Below are 25,288 nucleotides of genomic sequence, written 5' to 3' on the forward strand. Positions count from 1 at the left end.
CTGTACCTTGGGACCCACTTTCTCCAGGATGCCAACTGCACTAGCTGTGTGCGAATGACGTATCTTGTGCATTTTAACTTTTTTTTTTTCATAATATAAATATTCTGGTTTTGTATTTTTGTGTATTTTAATCTAAGGCCCTCATTCCTGCACTGTGTTCTCAGGTAAGTGAGCAATCTCAGGGATAAGTCAGCAGCAGCTCCGGGTCTGCACAGCAGGAATGCTTTTTGTTGCTGTATCATCAGAGAGAACAACTATTTGGAGTGTATAGCCTATTGAACTACCTCATTTTTGCCAATTAGAGCTGGCTCTTCTGCCATAGTGTCCTCTTGAAACCCCTCCATCTTCAGCGTTTCATGAGAGACTAGGTTTTAACTGGGTTGCCCCATGACTTGGTCTCCTTTCTACTGAAAGATTGGAAATTGGTCTGAACAGGAAAACGTGGTGCAGAGAGGTTAGGAGAGGCTGGGCCAGGTAAGTAGTGCAGAGAGGGGAAGCCAAGATTAGGCAAAGGTCATGTGTATGTGTGACAAAGGGTTCCTGTTCCAGATCTATAATCCTAGGGCACAGGACTCACTTTATATACCAGATCCATCCTTCACCTGACTGGGCTAGGCCGACCATGCACAACAGGGTGTGTGTGTTTTTATAAAAAATGGAAGTTGGTAAGGAGAGGTTTTTAAGAACAAAGCCACTGTACCCATCTTGAGCTGCCCAGGGATGGATATGTGAAGCAAGGACAAGATCTTTACTGATTCTGGGCTTTTCCTTCTTGGCTTCTGGAGAGACCATCAGCAATGGCTTCTTTGTGGTTCCCAGAGCCAGGGTCCTACTTTGCTGCAGCAGTGATTAGTATCATGGCAGCTAAAGGAGAAAGGGCGGTGGGGGCGGGGGGTTCGTTTACAAGCTGTGAGATCACTGCAGACCTACCTCACTGTGTTGTCACGGGGCAAATGCAATAGAACGCATTGGGTGATGTGTGTCTGATCCTTGTCTCCCCCAGCTGCTGCCCGCCTCTAGTTATTATATTTGTCTGGGCTTTGTAGGACTTCACAAGTAGCTGATTTGGTGATTGCTAGGTGGCCTAGTTTGTGTAAATATAATGTGTTGGTCTTCTCCATGTTCTTTTGGGGTTTTATTGTTTACAAACTTCTTTTTATATTGAGAAAAATAGCCAAAGCATCTTTGACAAAATGTTCTGCACCAGGCAAAAAGATCTGAAACATAAGCTTGGGGGCCCCTCTTGAAGTTGGGGGGGGTCTTGAATTACACTTTCTTTTGTGTTCCCCTTCCTCTATTTCCTATTTCAAACACGATCTGTCCTGTAAACTAGATTCCTATTCCCTCCTTTCCACCTTTGTGCCCCCCAAAATAGACCATATACCTATACGTTTAATTTGTGGGGTATCTGTGATTAAGTGAATTGTGCAAAAATCCTGAAGAAGCTAAGATCGCTCCATCCCTTGTTCCCAATCTCGAGTCATGTCCATTCCTTGATGTGATTCATGCTAAACGGACTGGTGTATTTGGATGGATTAAGACCAACTCCAAGGGTAGAGAGAAGCAATGAAGGGGGCCTACCATGTAGAAGGTGGGGCTGGGAGACCACGAAAGGAAAGATGAATGTATATCCAAGTCACTCAGGAACTTTTATGCAGGTGCAAGAAACTTATGTCAAAGTAGCCACAAGATTGTTTAATAGCAGACGGACGAATGTAACTCCATGTTTACTGCTAGAAACCAAAGCTTTGTATGAAATCTTGAATTTATGTGGGGGGAGGGAGGGAGGGTAGAAAAGCATGTACCCATCTGTTCTTTTCCTCATCCCTTCTTCTCATTGCTGAACTGCAGGAGACATAGCCCCTCGGGCTTTGGAGACCCCATCTGGGCAGTGTTTATTTGATGGCTGATTTTGCTGTGCCAGGTACTTCCTTTCCCATTTGCTATCATTTTGTAACACACACGCCGACCCTTTTCCCTTCCTTGTTTTCCTTGGGAATATACAATGAATAAAAACTTACTGGTACTGAAACTGTCATCTTGGTTGATATTTAAGGCGCCTTCCTCCTACCATTATTTCCACCTTCTTGGATTGGGACTCAGAAGTCATGAGAAGAACCATTAAGTTTTCGGTTCAGCCATTTTCTTAGGAGTGAATCTTGAAAGTTCAGTCTTTTTAGCACCTCATTACAGTGGATTTTTGTTTCTAGTTAAGGCCTCTTGTCCTTTCCTTGGAAGCTGCCACATTCAAGAGGGGATTAAGGGCTTGGCATGCATAAGAATGGGGTTGCCTGTGCCACTAGCTGGGATGAAAGGATGGGGCCATGGCTTGGGGCATGAGACCCTAATAATACTTTGTCCCTTGCTCCTCAAAGCCCTTTACAAATCTTAATTAATTAACCCCCTGTAGCAACCCAGGGAGGGAAATACTGGAAACTGGGGAAAGTGAGGCCAGAGGAGATACACTGACTAGTTACAAACATGTTAACAAGTTCGCTAGCCTTCTATTTCTTAACATCTAGCTCCCCCCATAAAAAGGGTTTACTTGATTGGAAGCATACCAACTATCACACAAAATACAAGAAACCATTAACAAAAACAAAGGTAAGAAGTTTACCTGGTGGCTCACTGGTAAAGAATTATACAATGCAGATGATGGTTCGATCCCTGGGTCAAGAAGATCCCCTAGAGAAGGAAATGGCAACTCACTCCAATTCCCTGGGAAATATATTGGACAGAGGATCCTGGTGAGCTACAGTCCAAGGGGCTGCAGAGTCAGACACAACAGAGCAACTAAACACTCCAGAGACTTCTACCAAGTCAAAGCCGGTCATGCTACTGCTGCTAAGTCACTTCAGCCGTATCCGACTGTGTGACCCCGTAGACGGCAGCCCACCAGGCTCCCCCGTCCCTGGGATTCTCCAGGCAAGAACACTGGAGTGGGTTGCCATTTCCTTCTCCAGTGCGCGAAAAGTGAAAATGAAGTCGCTCAGTCGGGTCCGACTCTTAGTGGCCCCACAGACTGCAGCCTACCAGCCTCCTCCATCCATGGGATTTTCCAGGCAAGAGTACTGGAGTGAGGTGCCATTGCCTTCTCAGAAAGCCGGTCATGGAAGATGTTGAAAGCAGCAAAATACTGGATTTCAGTAAATGGTTTTCCTCCAAAATTGAGGTAATCAGATAGGCAAACTAGATGCCAAGCAGGAAGGATGGAAAAGCTTAAGAAATTTCATGGATGGGTTACTCATCTCTAGAGGGCTTTGATCATTTCACTCAAAAATAACCCTTTTATCATAAAGAGTGGAAGACAAACTAATGAATTGGGAGTTATGACTGCAGTATCTCTTGCTTCTTTGATGACACTGGAATCGAAATTTAGAAACGGGAAGGTTCTTTGAAAATGGTAGTTTTTGTTTTCCCTCCTTTAATTTTGAGAAAACTAAACTCCCAATTCCTTTTGTGTGTTAGTAACTCGAATTCCTGCAGCCCTTTTCGTTAAAGGTTTGGTACAGAAAGAATACCCCCGATTCTTCTGTCAGGGTTAGCTGATGGCCTTATAGTTTAGAAGCCATTCTTAAGCAGAGTTCTTTCTGACCTTAATCCTTGAGTTCCTTGGGTAGGTCCTACGAATGCAAACCCTAAAATGTGTGTGCCTTAAAGTCAGCACAAAATGGGTTGAGGTTAAATGTCTTGCGAGACTAACGAGAGCCAGGAACTTCGCAAACGATTAAATCCACTAAATAAGACAAAATGGTGTAAACACACGCTTTTTAAGACGTATCAGCTCTAAAGCCAATTCTGCAGCCTTACAGTTAGCAGAACACTGCCTTACCCCTTTACCTCAGCAGTCCTAATCTGCTGCTAGCGGCTAAGTCCTGGCATTTCTGACATGACGCTCCCCTAACTCCTAATTCCTGTCCTGTAACCGGACGGTCTACAGACTTAGCGGCTCTCTCAGGTGGTCTGGATCTCGCCTTCCCCAGCAAGGTCCCTGACACTTGGCCCGGAGCCGAGTCGCCCGCCTCACCGCAGAAAGCCCGGCTCTCGAATTCGCCTCACCCCACCCCGCCCCCAGGCGTTCGAACGGCCGGGAACGCTCGCCTGGTCGCTCCTCCTCCTCCGACCGCGCAAGCGTAGGCCAGGGCTCCGCCCCTTAAGTGACGGGAGAGGCGTGTCCCAGCGCCCAACGATGACGTGTTCTTCCAGCGCCACGTCGTGAGGAAGTGTCGGTCCACTGGAGCAGTCGGGAGGTGCTGGCGGAGCTTTGTCAAGGTGCTGGATTCAGGGTGGGGTGGACTGGAGGAGAGAGATTGACTGGGCAAGAGGCAGCTGTGGGACAGGCAGAAGGGACAGTGGAAGAGACAGTGAGAGAATAAATAATTGGGAAATCTCTAGGACAGGAGGTAACGGGTGCAGGGTTGAAAGCGTTGTTCACCTGGAGCACCGGGGGAGGATGGAAAAGGAAGAATGGGGAGGGATCAGGATGTAGGCGCTACGATGTGGCAGGAAGCAGACGTTTTGAATAGGTGTTCCGAAAACGGCGGTGCAGACACCGAGGGAGAAGGGAATATAGCAGCAAGCTCCACCAAGCCCGTGGAGCCAAGAAAAGGCCTCTGCCCTCAAAGTCCTGTTGTCTTATAAGTCTGGGTGGAGAAAGACTAGAGGCTTAGGCCAGGGCCTTTGGGTTCTAATGCTGACTGATCTCTACCATTTTTGGTGAATCCCTGCAAGTCAAACGTAGTTGTTTGCCGGCGTGGTGACTTATGGTTCTCTTTCTTGTTTATACAGAGTTACCTGGTTGGTGTCTAATCGTCCTGTGGTGCTTCTCCGGGGCAAGAACTATGTCATGGGTCAAAGAAGGAGAGCTGTCATTTTGGGAGCGGTTTTGTGCCAATATCATAAAGGTGAGCAGTGGCCCACAGCACCAGCTGGCCTTTTGGTTTGTTGGGTAATCTTATATCAAAACCTGTTATTAAAATTGAGTAATCCCTGACGTTTGTGGATTTGTAATAGAATTTAGCAGTGTTAAAGAATCTCAGAATTGCGAGTCTACGTTTCTGGCAAATTATTGTCCTAACTCCCGCGTTTTCAGGAAACCCAGGACCTCTTGGTGTCATTGGGCACCACCGGCTGTTAGGTCTTCCTGAAATTTGTTTCCGTAGAACTTTGATCGATCATGCCTAGTACTGTCCTCTGGGTTTAGATAAAATAACTAATCTTTCTTTGATGTGATGGTAGAGCATAATGGTTAAGAGTTTGGGGTCTGGAGGCAGACAACTATGAATGAACGTCCTATTCTGTTATGTACTAACCATGTGACTTTATGTGGTGGTTTTGAGGATTAGATGAAACTACATAGAAAGCACTCAGCAGCGTGTCTAGCAGTTTTTAATTACTATTGTTGGGGGTGGCTTTCAGCCATTTGAAGACTCTAATCACTCTGTTTACTACACTCCATGGTTCCCCCAGATCTTCCCTCAACATTTTCTCTAGGAATCACAGCAAAGTTATATCCTCTGCATATGAAAGGTTTGAGATTGGAGCCAGTCAGCTCGGTTTCAGCCCCAGGCTGCCAAGCAGTGGGTAGCAGTGAATTTATGAGTAAGCCTTGAACCCCACCTCCCCACACACAAAAAATGCCAAGTGATCTCAAGCAGTGCAGGAAATGGAAAGCATCTCCTTAGGGAATCACTGCAGTCTTGTGTTGGGAAGAACAAACTTCATGACTTTATTGGAATTTTTTTGGGGGGGTGCCTCTATGTAGGGCGGAGAAGGTGATGGCACCCCACTCCAGTACTCTTGCCTGGAAAATCCCATGGATGGAGGAGCCTGGTGGGCTGCAGTCTGTGGGGTTGCTAGGAGTCGGACATGACTGAGCGACTTCACTTTCACTTTTCACTTTCATGCATTGAAGGAAATGGCAACCCACTCCAGTGTTCTTGCCTGGAGAATCCCAGGGACGGGGGAGACTGGTGGGCTGCCGTCTATGGGGTCCCACAGAGTCGGACATGACTGAAGCAACTTAGCAGCAGCAGCAGCAGCTCTATGTAGGGGCAAAAATAGAAAATGTCAGAGAGTTGCAGGGGAAGCGATCTATGAAGAAACCCTCCAGTGAGGGAAAATAGTCCAAGGAGTAAATTTTGGCTATGATGGACAATGTAAGGCTGCTCTAAGCCAGATAAGAAGTTTTGTTTGCCTCCCAAATGCCTTTCTTGTTTGTTTTGAAGTGGCTCCTGACATTGAAATTTTTATAAAAATCTTGAGTGTCTTCTCTTGTGAAATAAGAAGATCCAACAATTTTAGGCCTCTATTTCTGTGTGACAGGACTCAGATGGAAGTGGATGCCTGTTTTATGAGGAGGATGCCCTCTACATTTGACCACATCCATCATTATGTTTCCTATGTCTTCCAGTTGAAAGCTAATGAAACCAAGCTGGTGGTTAAGGGCATATGGTTAAGACATGTACTCTGAAAGCACATAGACCTCATTCTGAATCCCCACTTTGTCTCTTCTTAGCTGTGTAACTTGTGCAGGTTACTTGACCTCTCTGAGCCTCAGTTTTCTCATGTGTAAAATGCAGATAATACTATTTACTTCATATGTTTGTATGATGAAAAAAAGCTAAGGTGAAGTATAAAAAATCCAGCATAGTACTTGACATGTAGTAAGGGCTCAATAAACACATAAATAAAAGTAAATAAAAGTGCTTAATGCTTATGTATTGAGGGAAAAAGTACCACATACCCAGTTCCCTTCCTCAGGACTTTTACCATATGACTCAAGCCTGTCAGCTTGGCATATTGTCTCCCTTTATCTCTGAGTAGTGTGTGATGTGTCCGTTTGTCTTCTTATTTCACAGGCAGGCCCCATGCCCAAACACATTGCGTTTATAATGGATGGGAACCGTCGCTATGCCAAGAAGTGCCAAGTGGAGCGGCAGGAGGGGCACTCACAGGGCTTCAACAAACTGGCAGAGGTGGGTGTGGGAGGCAGAATCAAGGGTGAATGGTCTGGGGAGAGTTGGATTATAGCTCAGAAACCAAGCCCTGAGTTTGCTGTGGTTTGAGAGTGCTTTTATAGCTGTTTGTTTTCTTCCTTGCTTGTTTGCTAGCTGTAAGTCTCATATCAGCATCCACAAAAAATTAAATCGTCTAGTGAGTCGTCACAAAATATTAGATATAAGAGCAAAATTGTCTCCTCTTACCACTTTAATCAACAGTTTATATTTTTCTGTGCCTCATCCCAGTCCTTATAGTATGTTCAACATGACTTAACATCCATAAAATTACATCTATAGCTTTTGAAAAAAATTATTTATTTTTCAGTTCAGTTCAGTCGTTCGGTCGTGTCCGACTCTTTGTGACCCCATGGACTGCAGCACCCCAGGCCTCCCTGTCCATCACCAACTCCTGGAGCTTACTGAACCCATGTCCATTGAGTTGGTGATGCCATCCAACCGTCTCATCTTCTGTCATCCCCTTCACCTTTCACCTTCAATCTTTCCCAGCATCAGGGTCTTTTCAAATGAGTTAGTTCTTCGCATCAGGTGGCCAAAGTATTGGAGTTTCAGGAACACTGTGTTGGTTTCTGGCATTTATCAACATGAATTAGCTATAGGTATACAGATGTCTCCTCCCTCTTGAACCTCCTTCCCACCTCCCACCCTTTCCCACCCCTCTAGGCTGTTATAGGGGGTTTGGGTTCCCTGAGTCACACAGCAAATTTTCACTGGCTGTCTGTTTTACATATGGTAGTATATATGTTTCTATGCTACTGTCTCCATTCATCCACCCTCTCCTTCTCCAACCCCCCGCCCATGTCTGTTCTCTATGTCTGTGTCTCCATTGTGGCCCTGCAGATAGGTTCATCAATCATTTTTCTAGGTTCCATATATATGTGTTAATATATATTTGTTTTTCTGACTTTCTTCACTCTATATGATAAGCCCTAGGTTCATCTACCTAATTAGAATTGACTCAAATGTGTTCCTTTTTATGGCTGAGTAATATTCCATTGTGTATATATACCACAGCTTCTTTATCCATTCATTTGTCTATGGACATCTTGGTTGCTTCCATGTCCTAGCTACTGTAAATAGTGCTGCAGTAAACACTGGTGTACATGTGTCTTTTTCAGTTATGGTTTCCTCAGGGTATATGCCTAATAATGATATTACTGGGTTGTATGACAGTTTTATTCATAGTTTTTTAGGGAATCTCCATACTGTCTTCCTGGACATACTGGAGTGGGTAGTTGTTCCCTTCTCCAGCTGATCTTCCCAACCAGGGATCAAACCCAGGTCTCCCACATTGCAGACAGATTCTTTACCAGCTGAGCCACCAGGGAAGCCCAAGAATACTGGAGTGGGCAGCCTATCCCTTCTCCAGGGGATCTTCCCGACCCAGAAATAGAACCAGGGTCTCCTTCATTGCAGGCGGATTCTTTACCAGCTGAGCTACCAAGGAAGCCCATGATAGTTTTATTCCTAGTTTTTTAGGGACTCTCCATACTGTCTTCTATAGTGGCTGTATCAATTTACATTCCAGCTGTTACTGCACCAGCAGTACAAGAGGGTCCTGTTTTCTCCACACCCTTTCCAGCGCTTGTCGTTTGTAGATTTTTTGATGATGGCCGTTCTTACTGGTGTGAGGTGATATCTCATTGTAGTTTTGACTTGCATTTTTCTAATAATGATGTTGAGCATCTTTTGATGTGTCTATTAGCCATCTGGATGTCTTTGGAGAAATGTCTGGGTAGGTCTTTTGCCCACTTTTTGATTGGGTTGATTGTTTTTCTGCTATTGAATTGTATGAGCTGCTTGTATATTTTGGAAATTAATCCTTTGTCAGTTTCATTTGCTATCATTTCTTCCTGAGGGTTGTCTTTTCACCTTGTTTATAGTTTCCTTCACTGTGCAAAAGCTTTTAAGTTTAATTAGGTCCCACTTGTTTATTTTTGTTTGTTTTCCATTATTCTAAGAGGTGGGTTATAGAGGATCTTGCTATGACTTATATCATACAGTGTTCTGCTTATGTTTTTCTCTAGGAGTTTTATAGTTTCTGGTCTTACATTTAGATCTTTAGTCCATTTTGAGTTTATCCTTTTACATGTAGTTGTCCAGTTCTTCCAACACCACTTATTGAGGAGACTGGTCTTTTCCCCATTGTATATTCTTGCCTTCTTTGTCAAAGACACGGTACCCATAGGTGTGTGGGCTTATCTCTGGACTTTCTATCTTGTTCCATTGGTCTATATTTTATCTATAGCTTTGATAACCTTGTTTTTTCTTGACATTTGGGCAAGTATTTTTCTAGGTTCATATATAGCCTTTCTACCTGTATGTTTTAATGACTGGAACATTTTATCCTGAGGATCTGACATGGTTTGTTCAGCTGCTCCACTGTTATTGGACATTATAAATGGTACTGGGCTTCCCTGGTGGCTTTGACAGTAAAGGAATCCACTTGCGATTCAGGAGACTTGGGTTCAATACCTGGATCAGGAAGATCCACTGGAGAAGGGAATGGCTACCCACTCCAGTATTCTTGCCTGGAGAATCCCATGGACAGCGGAGCCTGGTGGGCTACAGTCCATCGGATCACAAACAGTTGGACATAACTGAGCAACTAACACTTTCGCTTTTCGCTTTGATAAATCGCACTGATTTAGAATAAATTCTTAGATGTGACCTTTCCAGAGCAAAAGTAGGGGCTGACCACCCATCCTGAGGTTGAGGTGTTTTTCAGGACACAGGCCTTTAAGTGCTTAAACTAGGAAAAGTACCAGACAAACAAGGACATGACTCCAACAAAGGTCATCGGCATTGTATGGTTTTAATGCCTATTGCAAATTGGGAAACATTAAATTTAACGGTAACAATGGACTGCGTTGATCTTTGTGAAACTCTAGCTCGCGGAGCTCAGCTTCCTGCCACAAGAACACAGCCAGCACAATGATACTTTTTGCCTTGAATGAGTGGTTGTGGAGTTCTCTCCACCACTGTGGAGTCTTCAGGTCTGTTGACCTGATGTTTCTCTTTTGTGACTAGAGGCGGTTTGCCCTAGTGCTTAGGAGCTTAAGCTTTGTGGTCACTCGGAATTCACTGGCACCCCTGCTCTGCCACTTCCTGGCTCTGTGACCTGCTTTAAGTTATACAGCTTCCCTTTGCCTCAGTTCCTCCTTCTATAATATGGGGAAATAACATAAGGATTAAGTAATACGGTTCAATGAAAAGCATGTGGCACATGCTGGCGTAAAGGAAGTGCTCAAAAATTGAAGCTGTTATTAGCGTCTTTACTGACTGAGGTCAATGGTGGGCTCCAACCCAGAGGTGCCCACTAAGTTCGCTGCCTGGTAAGGTCTTCAGGGCCCAAGCCTATTGGCAGTTAATGTGTTTGTGTGTCTGATAGCAAATTAGAAAGGTGGTTCTTCAGCTTTATTTCTTCAGTTCTGTTTGAATGTCTTCTACCCCTTGCCTTTAACCTCTAGGCTCCGTGTCTCAGCGCTGCTGTTCTCAGCTCCAGTTGGTTCTCCATCTTTAGTGGCACTGGGTTAGAGAAGTACCAGAAGTCTGAGTTTAAATTTGGGTTTTACTTTTCTTTTCATTGAGGTGTAATTTCATACAGGGACATGCACAAATTTAGGGTTTTGACAGTTGCACTCGTCTGTCTATTCCACACCCCTATCAAGATATAGAGCATTTCCATCTTTCTAGAAGGTTCCTTTGTGTCCCCTCCCAGTGAAACCCTGTGCTACCTCCTCTTCCTCTCTACGGGCAACCACTGTTCTGATTTCTGTCACTCAATGTGATGAATATTTGCTGTTCTAGAACCTCACGTAATGGATTCATACAGTAGAGCTGTGGACTTTTGATACATTTCTTCACTTTCCGAGCCTCAGTTTTACTATCTGTAAAGTAGGCATGAAAACAATAAAGCCTTTCTTAAAGGGTTGCTTGAAGAATGAAATGAAATGATGTATGTGAAGACACTTTGGAGACTTAAACGCTACACACTTGTGCAGTTGTTGCGTGTTTTCTTATAACTCATCAGCCTCTCAGTCTTCTGGAATAATGATGCTGTGAGTGGTACTACCTGTGTTCTTATGTACCTTTAGCCACCTGGTGAGGGATAGATTGTGATGCCGTTTCACAGATAAGGAGATTTAGGCCCTGAGAGGTTAAATGATACGCCGGCAGTCACATAGCAAGTGCATGATGGAGTCAGGGGCTAGGACCTAGAACTTTACTCTCTCAGCAAAGAGTTCTTTCCAGTAAACCACAGCAGCATCAGCATAATACTCATTAAGTTCACATTTTTCAGTCTCTCGATTGGTGCCTTTCTGCTTGTTTGGTTCCCTATTCTGGTATTATCCTAGCTCTACCCAGAGTGGGAAGGAAGAAAGTCTGTCTCCCACTTCCAGCACTGAGTTGGGGCTGAGGCATGCCTTGTTTCCCTTCCTGGTCTTCCTGTATCCTAGCTCCTTGCCTTCTCCCCCTCAGACTCTGCGTTGGTGTTTGAACTTGGGCATCCTGGAGGTGACGGTCTATGCGTTCAGCATCGAGAACTTCAAACGCTCCAAGAGTGAAGTAGACGGGCTAATGGATCTGGCCCGGGAGAAGTTTAGCCGCCTGATGGAAGAACAGTAAGATGCTGTCAGAGGGGAGCGTGCGTCCTTCCACCAACCTCCAGCCTTATCCTAACCCTCAGCTCTTTTTTCTGGGGCTAGTTAAGGAACTCTCAATCTTTCTGCTGTTAATAAGACCTCATCAGTGGCAAGTATGACAAGCTAGTTTTTCTCTTTTTTCAAAGGAATCATTTATTTGAGGGTATAGAGGTATTTCATAGAATTCAAGGACAAGTATGGCCAGCCTCAGGTAAAACTGAAGTCAGGAATTGAAATCCATTAGATAATGGATTCTAAATGCCTCCTTGGACATTTACTTCTTTTGCTCCACAGACCAGCTTTGTCTGCTTCAAGAGCACAGCCCATAATGAACTAAAACCCTAGTTGGCTCTAGTTCTAAGCAGCCCACCTTAGATCAGAGTTCTATCCCGGGACCAGTAAGCTGTGACCAGGGGGGTAGAGTGAGAGAAACTTTGAAACAGTCATTTTCTGTGGTGCAGCCGTCCCTAAAAAGCTACTACACTTCCCTGTATATTCCCTGGGAAGGAACTGGATGATGCAGAAAAGGCCTTTATGGGGATGAGTCAGTACTAGTCTTCTCTGTCATTATGTTCAAGCCTTAACTTAGGGAGCAAAGCCAGAACGGGACGAAGAGGGAGTTTGGTGGAAATTATTTGCTTCAAAGTGTGGAACTCTCTCCAGCCCGGACTGCCCCAAAGTCTTCATTACAACCGTTCTCTGCCCAGCTCCTCCTCACTCCAGGACCAGGAAGATGAGAGAACAGAATACTTAGAGCTCTAGCAGAGCTGGGCCTAGGACAGTTCTGTCATTTCTGTCCCTGTGTGGGTCTGGGTGAGGGGAGAGTAGCCAGGCTTCTCTGTCCATGTTAAGATGGTGAGACTCTGGGCCACAGACATTACTGCCTCCTCTGTGGCTCAGAAGTCACACCCCAGGGACTGGGGATGGAGGCAATGGCGATATATTTCTGGTGTTCAGATTCTTCTGTATTTCACACTAATTTTGCCCTTTTAATGTGCTTATACTGTGTGTCAGGCCCTGAGCCTACTGTGCATTCTCGTTTAATATTCACATTATCCTGTGAGAAAGGTATTATCCCAGTTGTAGAAAGGAAGAAAGTAAAAACCAGAGAAGTTTAAGTGTGTATCTTGGGTTGCGCAGCTATCAGACAGAGCCAAAACAGACAGAATCTTTCTGACTCTGGAGCTAAGCTGTTGTCTAACTGTACTGCCCTGCAAGAGACAGGAGGTAATCTTACAGTTCTTAAAAGGTGCTCCTGAGATTGTTCTAGTCAGTCAGTAGTAGAGGACATGGTCTTAGGTTCTGAAGTCCTGGAGAGAGCAATACGAAACCTTAGTGGTGGTTTTCCTATAGTGTGCCACAGAACCCCGGTGTTGTGAGGGGTGGGCGTGCAGGAACCCAGAGGGAACAAGGTATACAGTGCTGCTTTGTGTTTATCTGTCTTACATATGGGGCATCTATTTCAGATTTGATTCAAAGAAAGAGTTGTTTGGCTAAAAGAAGTTTGGAAAACCACTGGTCTAGTTTGGTTTCATCAGTTGGGAAACTAACCCTGGTGGAAAGAAGAGAAAGGTTTGCCCAAGGTCACACAGCAAACTAGTGGCAGAACCAGGCTGGGAACCCAGATCTCCTGGCTCCTTGCCAGCACTTTCACAACTCCTTCCCTGTAGACTTTCTTCAGGTCACGTGCACTTTCCCAGTGCGGCACTTTCCCAGTAGGCAGAGATGGTTAGCACCGCCGGTTCACAAGGTAAGAGGCTCTGCGAGGCTAAGCAATTATGCTAGCTCAGATAGTAAGCAGTAGCACTAGGGTTTGAATCTAGGTATTCTTTCTCTTTTTTGGCCGCAACCCAGGGCACGCGGGATCTTAGTTCCCTGACCGGTGGACGCACAAGAGTCCTAAAATCTGGACTGCCAAGGAATTCCCAGATCTAGGTACTCTTATTCAAATATTGCCTTGGTTTTGAGTATACATTTGTCTACTAGCACTCAAGTGGGTTCTCAAAACTAGGTGATTAGATCTTGCTTCACTCTTGGAAGAAATGTGATTGAGCATTGCGTTGTGGAAAGGCTGTGGATGCAGCCTTCAACTCTGGATCAGGGTTCTCCAGAACCTGCTAGATAGGCTCGCCCCACAGTGTACTTCTTGTTATGGAGCTCCTGTTTTCCAAACATTAGTCATTCTGTTTCTCCTTAGCATTCCCAAGTTCAAGAAGCTGACTAGGAAACAGTGAGTTCATGCTCACGCTGCCATTTGGGAGTTACTATATGGAGGCCGTGTAATGTCGTGATTAAAAAGGCCCTAGAACCAGACTGCCTTGATTCAGTATCTGACTTTCTGCTTACCAGCTGTCTGACCTTGAATAAATTAACCTCCCTAGGCTTCAGTTTCTTCATCTGTAAAAGGGGAACTACAATGGTGTCTGCCTCAAAAGTAGATGTAAAAATGGAATGCACGTAAAATACTTAGACCAATGTCTGAAAAAGTGAAAATGAAAGTTGCTCAGTGGTGTCCGACTCTTTGTGACCCCATGGACTATACAGTCCATGGAATTCTGCAGGCCAGAACACTGAAGTGGGTAGCCTTTCTCTTCTCCAAGGGATCTTCCCAACCCATGGATCGAACCCAGGTTTCCACATTGCAGGTGGATTCTTTACCAGCTGAGCCACAAGGGAAGCCCAAGAATCCTGGAGTGGGTAGCCTATCCCTTCCCAGCCCAGGAATCAAACCGGGGTCTTCTGCATTGCAGGTGGATTCTTTACCAACTGAGCTATCAGGGAAGTGCAGACCAATGTCTGGCAATTAACAAACGTATAATTAATGTTAGATGTTGCTATACTTAGATTTCACGAGAAGTTAACAAAAGTAACCGGTAATACAACCCCTGCCCTTGAGTTTGTTTGCCTGTCAGAATGGGACAGATAGCATAGAATCCATGTGATGCAGCTTGCCAACAGGGACACCTGAGGCAGTGTAATATTTGGTAAAGAAGTTTTGGGTTCTCAAATCAGACAGACCTAGGTTTCAGTCCAGACACGGCTCTTGATGGTTGTTTGACTTTGGGTAATCCCTATCTGAGCCTCAGCCTATTCTGTCTGAGCCTCAGTTTCCCGCTGGAGAACAGGGACTGTACTAAACTCCTTTCACAGACATTGAGGGCATGCAGTGAAATAACACATGTGGAATGGTGCCTGACATACGGGAAAGCACTCAGACTGGTAACTGAGTGTTATCTAAGCACTTTGCTCTCTCCAGCTCAGCAGGTGCTCTATCCCAACTCCCAAACCTGCCTCCTTTCCCCCCGATCAGGGAGAAACTGCAGAAGCATGGGGTATGTATCCGGGTCCTGGGTGATCTGCATTTGTTGCCCTTGGATCTCCAGGAGCTGGTCTCGCAGGCTGTGCAGACCACCAGGAACTACAACAAGTAAGTTTTCAGATTTTCCCTTAGGGGCCTGTATCAATCTTTGACTCCCTCTAACTTTAAGGAGACCTCCTGGGCCTTTCTTGGTCTGCATTTGGTACAAGAGGCAGTAAGGACTTGGTTTCGGATGCTTAGAAGCGTCTTCCTTCAGCTACAGGGCAGATGGAGATGTTTCTGCAGTACCTTATTACATGTGTGTATGTTCACATGTGCAGTTTCTTATCTTCATCCTTCATGGGCCTTGCCCCCTCTTATATATATACATATATATACACACTCACACATATTTAAGTATATAAATATATATATTTGTGCATGTATATATATATATGTGCACCTATTTACATACATATTTAAATACATATGTTTGTGTTTGTATGTATTTTTTAATTGACAGGATGGGGTAGGAATGTATCAGGCATTATCCCTGTCTCTGAAGACAGATCCCTCAAGAAATTCTCTTTCTGTCCCACTGCTTTAACCAATAGATGGGATGACCTGGGGAGGGCATGCTGATGCAGTTGGGAACAGAGTTTAATAATCCAAACTTCATTATGTGTGGCTTTGCAATATAATGTATATTTGGCAGTGGATTTGTTTCACATCAGATTTCCTTCCTATTCTTCTCTACTTGTTCTAATAATCACAATGAATTCACATCCTCTGAAAGCCAGGTGCTAGCAGAAGGCAAGAAGATTGAGTGAATAATAAGGATCAGTTAGTATTTTTCTTATTACAAAACTAATGTGTTTTTTCCCAAGGAAAATAGGAAAACTCAAAAAACGAATAATCTCACCTTTCAGAGGTATCCATGGTTAACCTTTGATGTCTGTTCTACCACAGAGGGGGTGCTCTGTAATCAGGAACTCTGCTTCTTACTCCCTGTCCCTCTTGGTAAATTATTCTGTTCTTCCCTTCTTAGGTGTTTCCTGAACATCTGTTTTGCTTACACATCCCGTCATGAGATCAGCAATGCTGTAAGAGAGATGGCCTGGGGAGTGGAACAAGGCCTGCTGGATCCCAGGTACCCACAGTCGTTCAGCATGGTGACTGATAGGGGAAGCAGGCATGCACCGAACCATAAAGTTCCTCCTAAGTCATGTACGTGGGTCAGAAGTCCCATAAGGAATGTATGTGGAAAGATTCAGGTGAGGGTGATTCCCCTCACTTAGAGTTTCAGAATGACTTCTTAATAGCCTACTTTAGAATTTCTCTGTGTTCGCCACATACCAAGAAGTTCCAGAAAAATGGCATAGCAGGATAGCAACACTGTGGTGTGCAATAACCATGATGCCCTCCTGGCCCTTTGGCAGAGTTTTTCTAGGAATGATTTTTTAGGAATGCAGCTTTTGGGAGGGTATTGTCCTTTAGGCCCGTCATGTTACAGTTCATGCAAGATTCAGGTATTTTTGAAAAAGAAAGTTGTTCATCATTAACAACATGGTGGGATTTTTAGAGCTGGGAGAGACTTTGGAAGCCATCTGTCTGCTCAGTCTCTGTTATGAGTGTAACCTTTGGTAATAATATTAGTAAACTAACAACAACAATAGTAAAATAAAGTAGCGAAAAAAAAACAAACCCCAGGTAATATGCTTTGTATTTTATTAAATTAATATTCTTAAGTGTAAGAGATTTGAGTCTTTTCTCCATTTTATAGATGAGAAAACTGAGCTCACATTGAAATGACTTTCCCAAAGTCATTCTGCTAACAAGTGCCAGAGCTGGGACTTCTATCAAAAACCGTCTTGATTCCAGAGTTTTTTTCCTGACATATAGGGTCTTGGGGCCCAGGAATTTTTCTGACTCCCCTCTTGGATATAATTTTATTTTCCTGGGAAACTAAATTAAAAATGAAGTTTCTCAGTGAGAATGAAATTATATAAGAAGAAAAAGAGATAGTTTTTAAGGTTATTTTATGAATCCCTCTTCTCCCCAATAGCTGAATGATCTTTCTGTGCTACATAATTTATTCATTCATTCAATCATTCATTCATTAAACAGATATTTTTTAAGTGCCTACTAAAGGCCAGGCACATTGCTATATACAGAGGATATAGTGGTAAGAATAAAAAACATGTGTTTCCTGTTTTCATGGAGCTCTGGCAAGGGAAGCAAACATTATCAAGATCATGCAAGTCAGCATAAAATTATATTGATGCTATGCGTGATAAAGGCATTGGTGCGTGGTTCAGTAAGAATTTATACTTAAGAGGAATGGACCTGGTATGGAAGGCTCTCCAAAGGAAATGAATGATAAGTGACCTCCCAAGGGGGTGGGAGGATAAGTAATAGCTGGGGAAAGAGGCAGTCGTGTGAGGAGCTTGTTAGTTGCACAAATACTGTTGGGAATATTTCAAGTAGAGAGTACTTGGAAGGGAGCTTAAATTATGGTGGTGATGGTGGAATAGACCAGAGTGCATCAAGAGTAATGCAGCTGATCAAATTGAGAAGACTTGGTGTTCTGACTCTGGGAAAAGGGTGTGTTATGGTTGACTCCAGGTGGGTATTATGGGTGACTTTGACTTATGCAACAGAGGACAGTGGTGCCCTTCACTGTGCTGAGAACCCTGAGAGGATGCCGTTTGAGGAAGAAGGTCAGGAGTTTGGTCTAGGATATCCTGTAGTGGTTGAGCATAGATGTCAGGGCTACAGTAGAGGAGGGGTGGAGACTGGGGTGACAGTGTGGTAACTGACGCAAAGAGGGGGGCCTAAGGAATCTAAGGAGATTCTAGAGTGAGAAGAAGAGGCCTTGGATGGAGTTCTGAGAAAACTGGCTCGGTAGGGGAAAAGGAGCCTTAAGGGGAAAAGAGAATGAACTACCAGAAAGGTTAAAACAAAAGGGCTGCCAGTATTATAGAAACCAAGTAAAGAAGGTGTTCATCAGCACAGGTGGGGTGGAAGCAACAGTGTCAAACAGTGTAGAGAGGTCAGCTAGTATGTGGATTGAAAATTAGCTATTAGTGGAAAAAATGAAGATACCGGATAAGTTGGCAGCATGGGGCTGGGCAGGAAGATGAGTTATAAGTAGATGAGGGATACATGAGTAGATGCAAGTTACTGGTAATTTTCTGATTCTTGGATGATTCTATAGTTGTACATTATATTCTTAGTGCTTTACAGTTAACATTTTATGCATTTACAAATGTTTGTGCTAAAAAGAAAAGCCATTTAGCAAGCAGATTTAATATGCCTTCATGCCTGGGACTAGAACTCTGATTTCGCCTCCTAGTGCAGTATGATTTATATTCCTCCCACACTGCGTAGCCACTGACTTCCTGCTTTTAGCCTAGCAAGTTTTCTCATATCCATTTGCTCTACCCTGCATGGTTTAGTAACTTGCCTGTGTGGGTTAGTCATGCAGACATGGCGTGGGCTGGGCAGGTTACTCGGATAAGGAAGCTGTCTCTCAAACCACCAGTTCAGGAAGCTTGATGTTCAGCTCAGATTGGGCTGATCAGGGCCTGAGGCAGTGCTCTTTATGTTCTTCAGTTTTAGGCAAATCCATATTTATAACAGAGTCAGTGAGTTCACTACAGCCAGGCTCTACTCTTCTCATAACTGGAATTTTTCTGTTCTCTCATTACCACTATCCAGCTCCTCATTTTCCTTTCTTCCAGGGTATATATATATTTTTCTAGCAGCCATATTAATAGATTGTTTTTTGAGTCTCAAATTATAGAAGAAGGAATTAGGTTGAGCATAAATGATAGTTAATAAACTCTTTGGAGTGGGTCTTAACACTCTGCAGGCCTCTGTCTTCCCCTTAAAACAATAGTGGTAATAATAATTGCTAGTGTTTACTATGGAGAAGGCAATGGCACCCCACTTTCTCCAAGGACAGAGGAGCCTGGTAGGCTGCAATCCATGGGGTTGCGAAGAGTCGGACACAACTAAGCGACTTCACTTTCACTTTTCACTTTCATGCATTGGAGAACGAAATGGCACCCCACTCCAGTGTTCTTGCCTGGAGAATCCCAAGGGCGGCAGAGCCTGGTGGGCTGTAGTCTATGGGGTCACACAGAGTCGGACACGACTGAAGCGACTTAGCAGCAGCAGCAGTGTTTACTAAGCATTTTCTTTGCAGCCAGCACTTGATAAGTAGTCCATGTATATACTTCATTTAATCCTTAGATAGATGCTTTGAAGTAAATACTGTTTTTGTAAATTGAACCTCGCTATGAGGTTAAATGGGGTTTCTTTGGTGGCTTAGTTGGTAAAGAATCTGCCTGCAGTGCAGGAGGCCTGGGTTCGAACCCTGGGTTGGGAAGATTCCCTGGAGAAGGGCATGGCAACCCACTCCAGTATTCTTGCCTGATGAATTCCCATGGACAGAGGAGCCTGGCGGGCTACACAGTCCATGGGATTGCAAAGAGTCAGACATGACTGAGCGACTGAGCGGCTAAGCACAGCACAGCATGGGGTTAAATAACCAAGTTCACATCGTTGACTAGGATTTCCAGCCTGGCTCCAGAGCCTGTGCTCTTTCACTGTGGTATACCGACTGCCTTATAGGAAGGTTGAAATAAGCAATAATAAAGTAAAAAAATAGAAATTACTATCTAATAGTTATCAGATCTTATGAGGCATGCATGAGACTGAGTTTATCATGCCTAGTCTCGTCTGGTTTTCATATAATTGTTGACTATTATTTGTCCCACTTTATAAGACCACTCATATTGTTTAGTTACTAAGTTGTGTCCGACTCTTCGCGACCCCATGGACTGTACCCTGCCAGACTCCTCTGTCCATGGGATTTCCCAGGCAAGAACACTGGGGTGGCTTGTCATTCCCTTCTCCAGGAAGTCTTCCCGACACAGGGATCAAACCCACATGTCCTGCGTCTCTTGTACTGGCATCTTTACCACTGTGCCACCTGGGAAGCCCGGCTAGGTTTAAAGAGATTAGTTGAGACTTCCCTGGCAGTCCAGTGGTTACAACTGTGCTTCCACTGCAACGGGTGTGGGCTCAATCCCTAGTGGGGGAATTAAGATTCCGCATGCCATGTGGCACAACCAAAAAAATTAAAAAAAAAAAAAAGCTAGTTGCCCTGCCTAACCTAAAGTCACATAAACTAAGTGGAACAGCCTGGACTCCACCTCAGCTGCATCTGCTTTGGTTGCGTCTCCTCAGTTGCATCTGCATAGCCTATGTTCTTCACCATCTTCTTTATAAACTGAATGCTAGAGAAATGTACTATGGTATTATCACAGGGCACATTTCTGAGTTTGTACCTTCTAGAAAAGGGTCTATGTTTCCAAGATGGTACTGGGAACACAGTGACACGTTCTTACTCTCCCTTACAGGCCATTCACTGTCTTGTTGATACTCACTGTTGCCAGGCCTCCCTCCCCAAAGCTGGTGTCGTATCTCCATTATAGGTTTTTAATTGATTTTATTTTAGGTTGGCCGTATCCTGAAATAAGTAGATTACTAGGGGGGAGCCATTATCTTGTGGAATATTTGTACCAATATCCTTCCATAAGATGTTTTACTTTTTTTTGTGATCAGACATGCATAATGTAAATTTTACTGTGTTAACCATTTTTACTATAATTCAGTGGCATAAAGTATAGTCACAGTGTTGTGTACTCATCACAACTATTTCCAGAAGTTTTCCATTATCCTAAATAGAAATACTTCTTTTAAAAAGAATACAACTTCCCCCCAATATATGCATACTTTTATAAAAGTCAGAGATAATCATTAGAGAAAATTTGCAAGCTATATAAAGATGAAACTTAGATCTCCCAGGATGGGACCCTCAGCAGCAACCCTGGTAGCGGGTTTCTTTTTCTGGCCGTGCTGGGTCTTTGTTGCTGCTTGGGTTTTTCCCTAGTTGTGGTGTGCGGGCTTCTCATGGCTGCGGCTTCTCTCATAGCAGAGACAGAGCTCTCGGGCTTCACTAGTTATTGTTCCCGGGCTCTACAGCACAGGTCCAGCAGTTAGAGTGCACGAGTTGTAGCACATCAGCTTAGGTGCTCTGAGACGTGTGGAATCTTCTCGATCCAGTGATTGAACCTGGGTCTCCTGCACTGGTAGGCAGATTCCCTGCCCCTGAGCCACCAGGGAAGCTGCCTGGTAAAGTTTTGATTTGAAGTATTTCCTTCTGAGTCTTCTTGTGTGCTTATGTATGTGTGTGTGTTTAACTACTGTGTTGATATTTTCAGGCAAGCTGTGACAATGTCTGTTACTTGTGTTTGAGTTCTAGGTTGTTTGAAAAGGTACATAGTCAAATACATTTTAGATGTATTTATATTTGGAAAACCAGTGTATATTTATTTCTGAGATCTGTTTTCAGTGGGTCATTGATTGATTTATTTGAACAAGTCTTCCTCTGTCCTGGCAAAGTCCTCTGCTAGAAGAACAGGATAAGGGCTTGCCCTCAAGCAGTTCACAGTCTGGTGTGTGCACATAATACGTAATCCATCGTGCCATGTACCACAGTAATGGATGTGATGTGCAAGGCACAGAGCTGATGCTGACAAAAGTGGTGATCAGCTATGGTTGGGAGTTCAGCCAGAGTCATCTTTTAAAAACACTAATCCAATAATGACATACATATTTATAACAGAAGAAATTACCCTGTGAATAGCTTACAACCTTAATCATGCTTTGTTTGCTTAATGTTGTAATATGAGCACTGTTCCATGTCCCATGTTTTTAGTAATTCTTCCCTTTTTTTATTTGTTTATTTATTTTTGGCTGTAACAGGTCTTAGCTGCAGCATGTGGGATCTTTCCCTGTGGTACATAGGTTCAGTAGTTGTGGCTCACGAGCTCAGTAACCTTGAGGCATGTGGGATCTTAGTTCCCTGACCAGGGATTGAACCCTCATCCCCTATATTGGAAGGTGGATTCTTAACCACTGGACCATCAGGGAAGTCTCCTTAATAATTCTTCATATCATAATTTTTAATGGCTACAGAATATATCTTGCTTTAATTTACTTAATCATTTTGTTGTTGGTTCTATAAGCTATTTCTAATTTATCATTATTACAAATAGGGCTACAATGAAATCTATGGCCTTAATTCTTATCTGCATTTTGGATTGTTTCCTCAGGATCTGGGTCTGGATGTGTCTGTTTCACCTTATTTTTGCCAAGATTTTTATTTAATGTAAACTATTCTAATTTTATAGGTAAAAGTTGGTATTTTACTTTTCTTTAATGGAAATTATTTCTTAAAATTTTTCCTGTGGCCAGCTAATACCATATAGTTGGTAGACTTTTCTTGGCCAAAGCACAGGTATTCTGTTTTCATTTTGTCACTTTTGTCTGTACCTCCTTAGATTTCTCTTCTTTTTGAAAATAATTCTGCCCACTGCATGCAGTAGACAGAACAAACTTTTTGCAGACACATTTGAAATTCAGAGGGCTTATGTGGGGATCCCAAGTCCCCCAGCATGGTGGTAGGTCTGGAAATAATCTTTATTCTTCTTATGTATGTAGCATTTTATAGTTCCTAAGGTACACTCAAATCTGTATTTCACTTGAGTTGACCGTTACAGTAAACTGTAAGTAAACAGTACAAATGTGCCTGTTTCAAAAAGAGAGCTGAAAAATTGTTGATTGTACAGATTTCGCCTTTTTTTAAAAAAAATTTTGGCCATACCACACAACGTGCAGAATATCAGTTCCCCAACCAGGGATTGAACCCTGCCCACAGCAGTAAAAGGGCTGAATCCTAACCACTAGACCACCAGGGGGGCTTCCCTGATAGCTCAGTTGGTAAAGAATCCTCTTGCAATGTAGGAGACCCCGGTTCGATTCCTGGGTTGGGAAGATCTGCTGGAGAAGGGATAGGCTGCCCGCTCCAGTATTCTTGGGCTTTCCTTGTGGTTCAATTGGTAAAGAATCTTCCTGCAATGTGGGAGACCTGGGTTCGATCCCTGGTTCAGAAGATCCCCTGGAGAAGGGAAAGGCTACCCACTCCAGTATTCTGGCCTAGAGAATTCCATGGACTGTATAGTCCATGAAGTGAAGTGAAGTGAAGTCACTCAGTCACATCCGACTCTTTGCGACCCCATAGACTGCAGCCTGCCAGGCTCCTCTGTCCATGGGATTTTTCAGGCAGTAGTACTGGAGTGGATTGCCATTTCCTTCTCCAGGGGATCTTCCCAACCCAGGGCTCGAACCCGGGTCTCCTGCATTGTAGACAGATGCTTTACCGTCTGAGCCACCAGGGAAGTCCATCAGACACAACTGAGCGACTTTCACTTTCAGACTACCAGGGAGTTCCCATGTTTCAAATTCTTGATGAGAGAATTAAAATTATGCTGTCAAGACAAGACGCGGGGGCTTCCCTGGTGGTCCATTGGTTAAGAATCTACCTGCCGATGCAGGGGACACAGGTTTGATCCCTGGTCGAGGAAGATCCCACATGCCCCAGGGCAGCTAAGCCCCCGTGTCAAAATCACTGAGCCCCCGTCCCTCAGCTACTGAAGCCCACATGCCTAGAGCCCATCCTCTGCAACACCAGAAGCCACTGCAGCGAGACGCCTGCACACCACAACTAGAGAGTGGCCCCCGCTTGCCACAACTATAGAAAGCCCGGGAGCAGCAATGAAGACCCAGCACAGCCAGAAATAAATAAGTATTTTTTAAACAGGACAAGACTCAGATTATCAGGGAAATCTGAACCAGAGCCCTTCCTATTGCCTAGATATAAGTGGATATTATTTCTCATATGATGGTGTAGAAAATAAAGCTGTGGTTTGTAAAATGATGACTGAGAGATGGACTTACCCAAAGACACACAACAAGTAAGTGTAAATCCTTGTTCTGAACACTCAGCCCAGATAGCTCTGCTTTTTTTTTTTTTTTTTAATAATTTTTATTTATCTGTTTTTGGCTCTTTGTTGCTGCACAGGCTTATCTCTAGTTTTGGAGAGTGGGGGCTGCTCACTGTGGTGGTTTTTCTCGTGGAACAGGGGCTTAGAGCACAGGCTCAGTAGTTGTGGCACATGGGCTTAGTTGCTCCATGGCATGTGGGATCTTCCCAGATCAGGAATCGAACCCGTGTCTCCTGCATTGGCAGGCAGATTCTTTACCCCTGGGCCACCAGGGAAGCCTTTCTGCTTTCTTTGACTACACTCTCAGAAGAATGTTCCCACCAAGAAATTTTGTCTTCTAACCTCTTCCCGAGATGCAACTCTTACCACTTGGAGATTCTAAATTCCGCCTCTTGGTGCTTGGTAGGATAGGTAAACAGCATTCCTAGAACCACCAGATACCAGTCTTGCAAATACCCTTTTTCATTGGACAGAAAAGTTCACCTTAAGATGAGTACTCCCAGTCCCCACTCTTCCTTCATTCCATCTCCTTTCTGAGTGTCTGCTGGGAAAAGTAGCTCTTATCAAATATAAGAGGGCTGATCATTTTGCTGTTTTTCATATCCTATGTGGATTTTTTCCAGTGTTTCACTGTCCATATGACTTAAATTTAAGGTTTTAAAATTTTTATCTATAATAAATTCAAACAATAGCCAAAGTATATAAAGTAAAAAGAGTTGGTCTTTCCTTCTTATCCAACCTTCCAGAAGTAATCACCATTAATAGTATGGTGTATGCCTTTTTAGATTTTGTTTGCATGTATCTATGTTTATATGTATTCACAGGGGTGAGTGTTTCTGTGTCTGTGTATGTGTTTTCCACACTATTTTTTTCTGAAACTTCCTTTTTTTCATTTAATGTTACGTCTTAGACATCTTTCCAAATCAGTGCACTTAGGTTTATCTTTATTAAAAACAGTGTCATAGTATTTAATCAAATTGCCAGGTCCTAGGGTATATGCATTTTATCTTTTTAAAAAATATTTATTCAGTTCAGTCGCTCAGTCGTGTCTGACTCTTTGCGACCCCATGAATTGCAGCACGCCAGGCCTCCCTGTCCATCACCAACTCCTGGAGTTCACTCAAACTCACATCTGTCGAGTCGGTGATGCCATCCAGCCATCTCATCCTCTGTCATCCTCTTCTCCTCCTGCCCCCAATTCCTCCCAGCATCAGAGTCTTTTCCAATGAGAACTCTTCACATGAGGTGGCCAAAGTACTGGAGTTTCAGCTTTAGCATCATTCTTTCCAAAGAACACCCTGGACTGATCTCCTTTAGAATGGACTGGTTGGATCTCCTTGCAGTCCAAGGAACAGGAGTCTTCTCCAACACTACAGTTCAAAAGCATCAATTCTTCGGCTCTCAGCC

General features: G+C 43.8%; 1 protein-coding gene across 4 annotated transcripts in view; it reads left to right on the forward strand.

Moving 5' to 3' along the window:
* The first annotated feature begins 4,196 nt into the window (after positions 1-4,196).
* Positions 4,197-25,288, forward strand: part of DHDDS (dehydrodolichyl diphosphate synthase subunit) — a 40,934-nt gene continuing 19,842 nt past the window's right edge. For 2 of the 4 annotated variants that reach the window (XM_040229653.1, XM_040229656.1), the window contains exons 1-6: positions 4,197-4,272; positions 4,789-4,904; positions 6,861-6,977; positions 11,502-11,644; positions 14,976-15,092; positions 16,012-16,113. In XM_040229653.1, coding sequence (XP_040085587.1) covers positions 4,842-4,904; positions 6,861-6,977; positions 11,502-11,644; positions 14,976-15,092; positions 16,012-16,113 — 542 coding nt within the window. In that variant the 5' untranslated portion in view covers positions 4,197-4,272; positions 4,789-4,841. Of the gene's footprint in view, positions 4,287-4,788; positions 4,905-6,860; positions 6,978-11,501; positions 11,645-14,975; positions 15,093-16,011; positions 16,114-25,288 lie in introns of all 4 variants that reach the window. The other 2 variants (XM_040229654.1, XM_040229655.1) reach the window with 1 other exon arrangement.

The sequence above is a fragment of the Oryx dammah genome, unplaced genomic scaffold, assembly GCF_014754425.2.
Source record: "Oryx dammah isolate SB20612 unplaced genomic scaffold, SCBI_Odam_1.1 HiC_scaffold_27, whole genome shotgun sequence".
NCBI classification, from domain to species: domain Eukaryota; kingdom Metazoa; phylum Chordata; class Mammalia; order Artiodactyla; family Bovidae; genus Oryx; species Oryx dammah.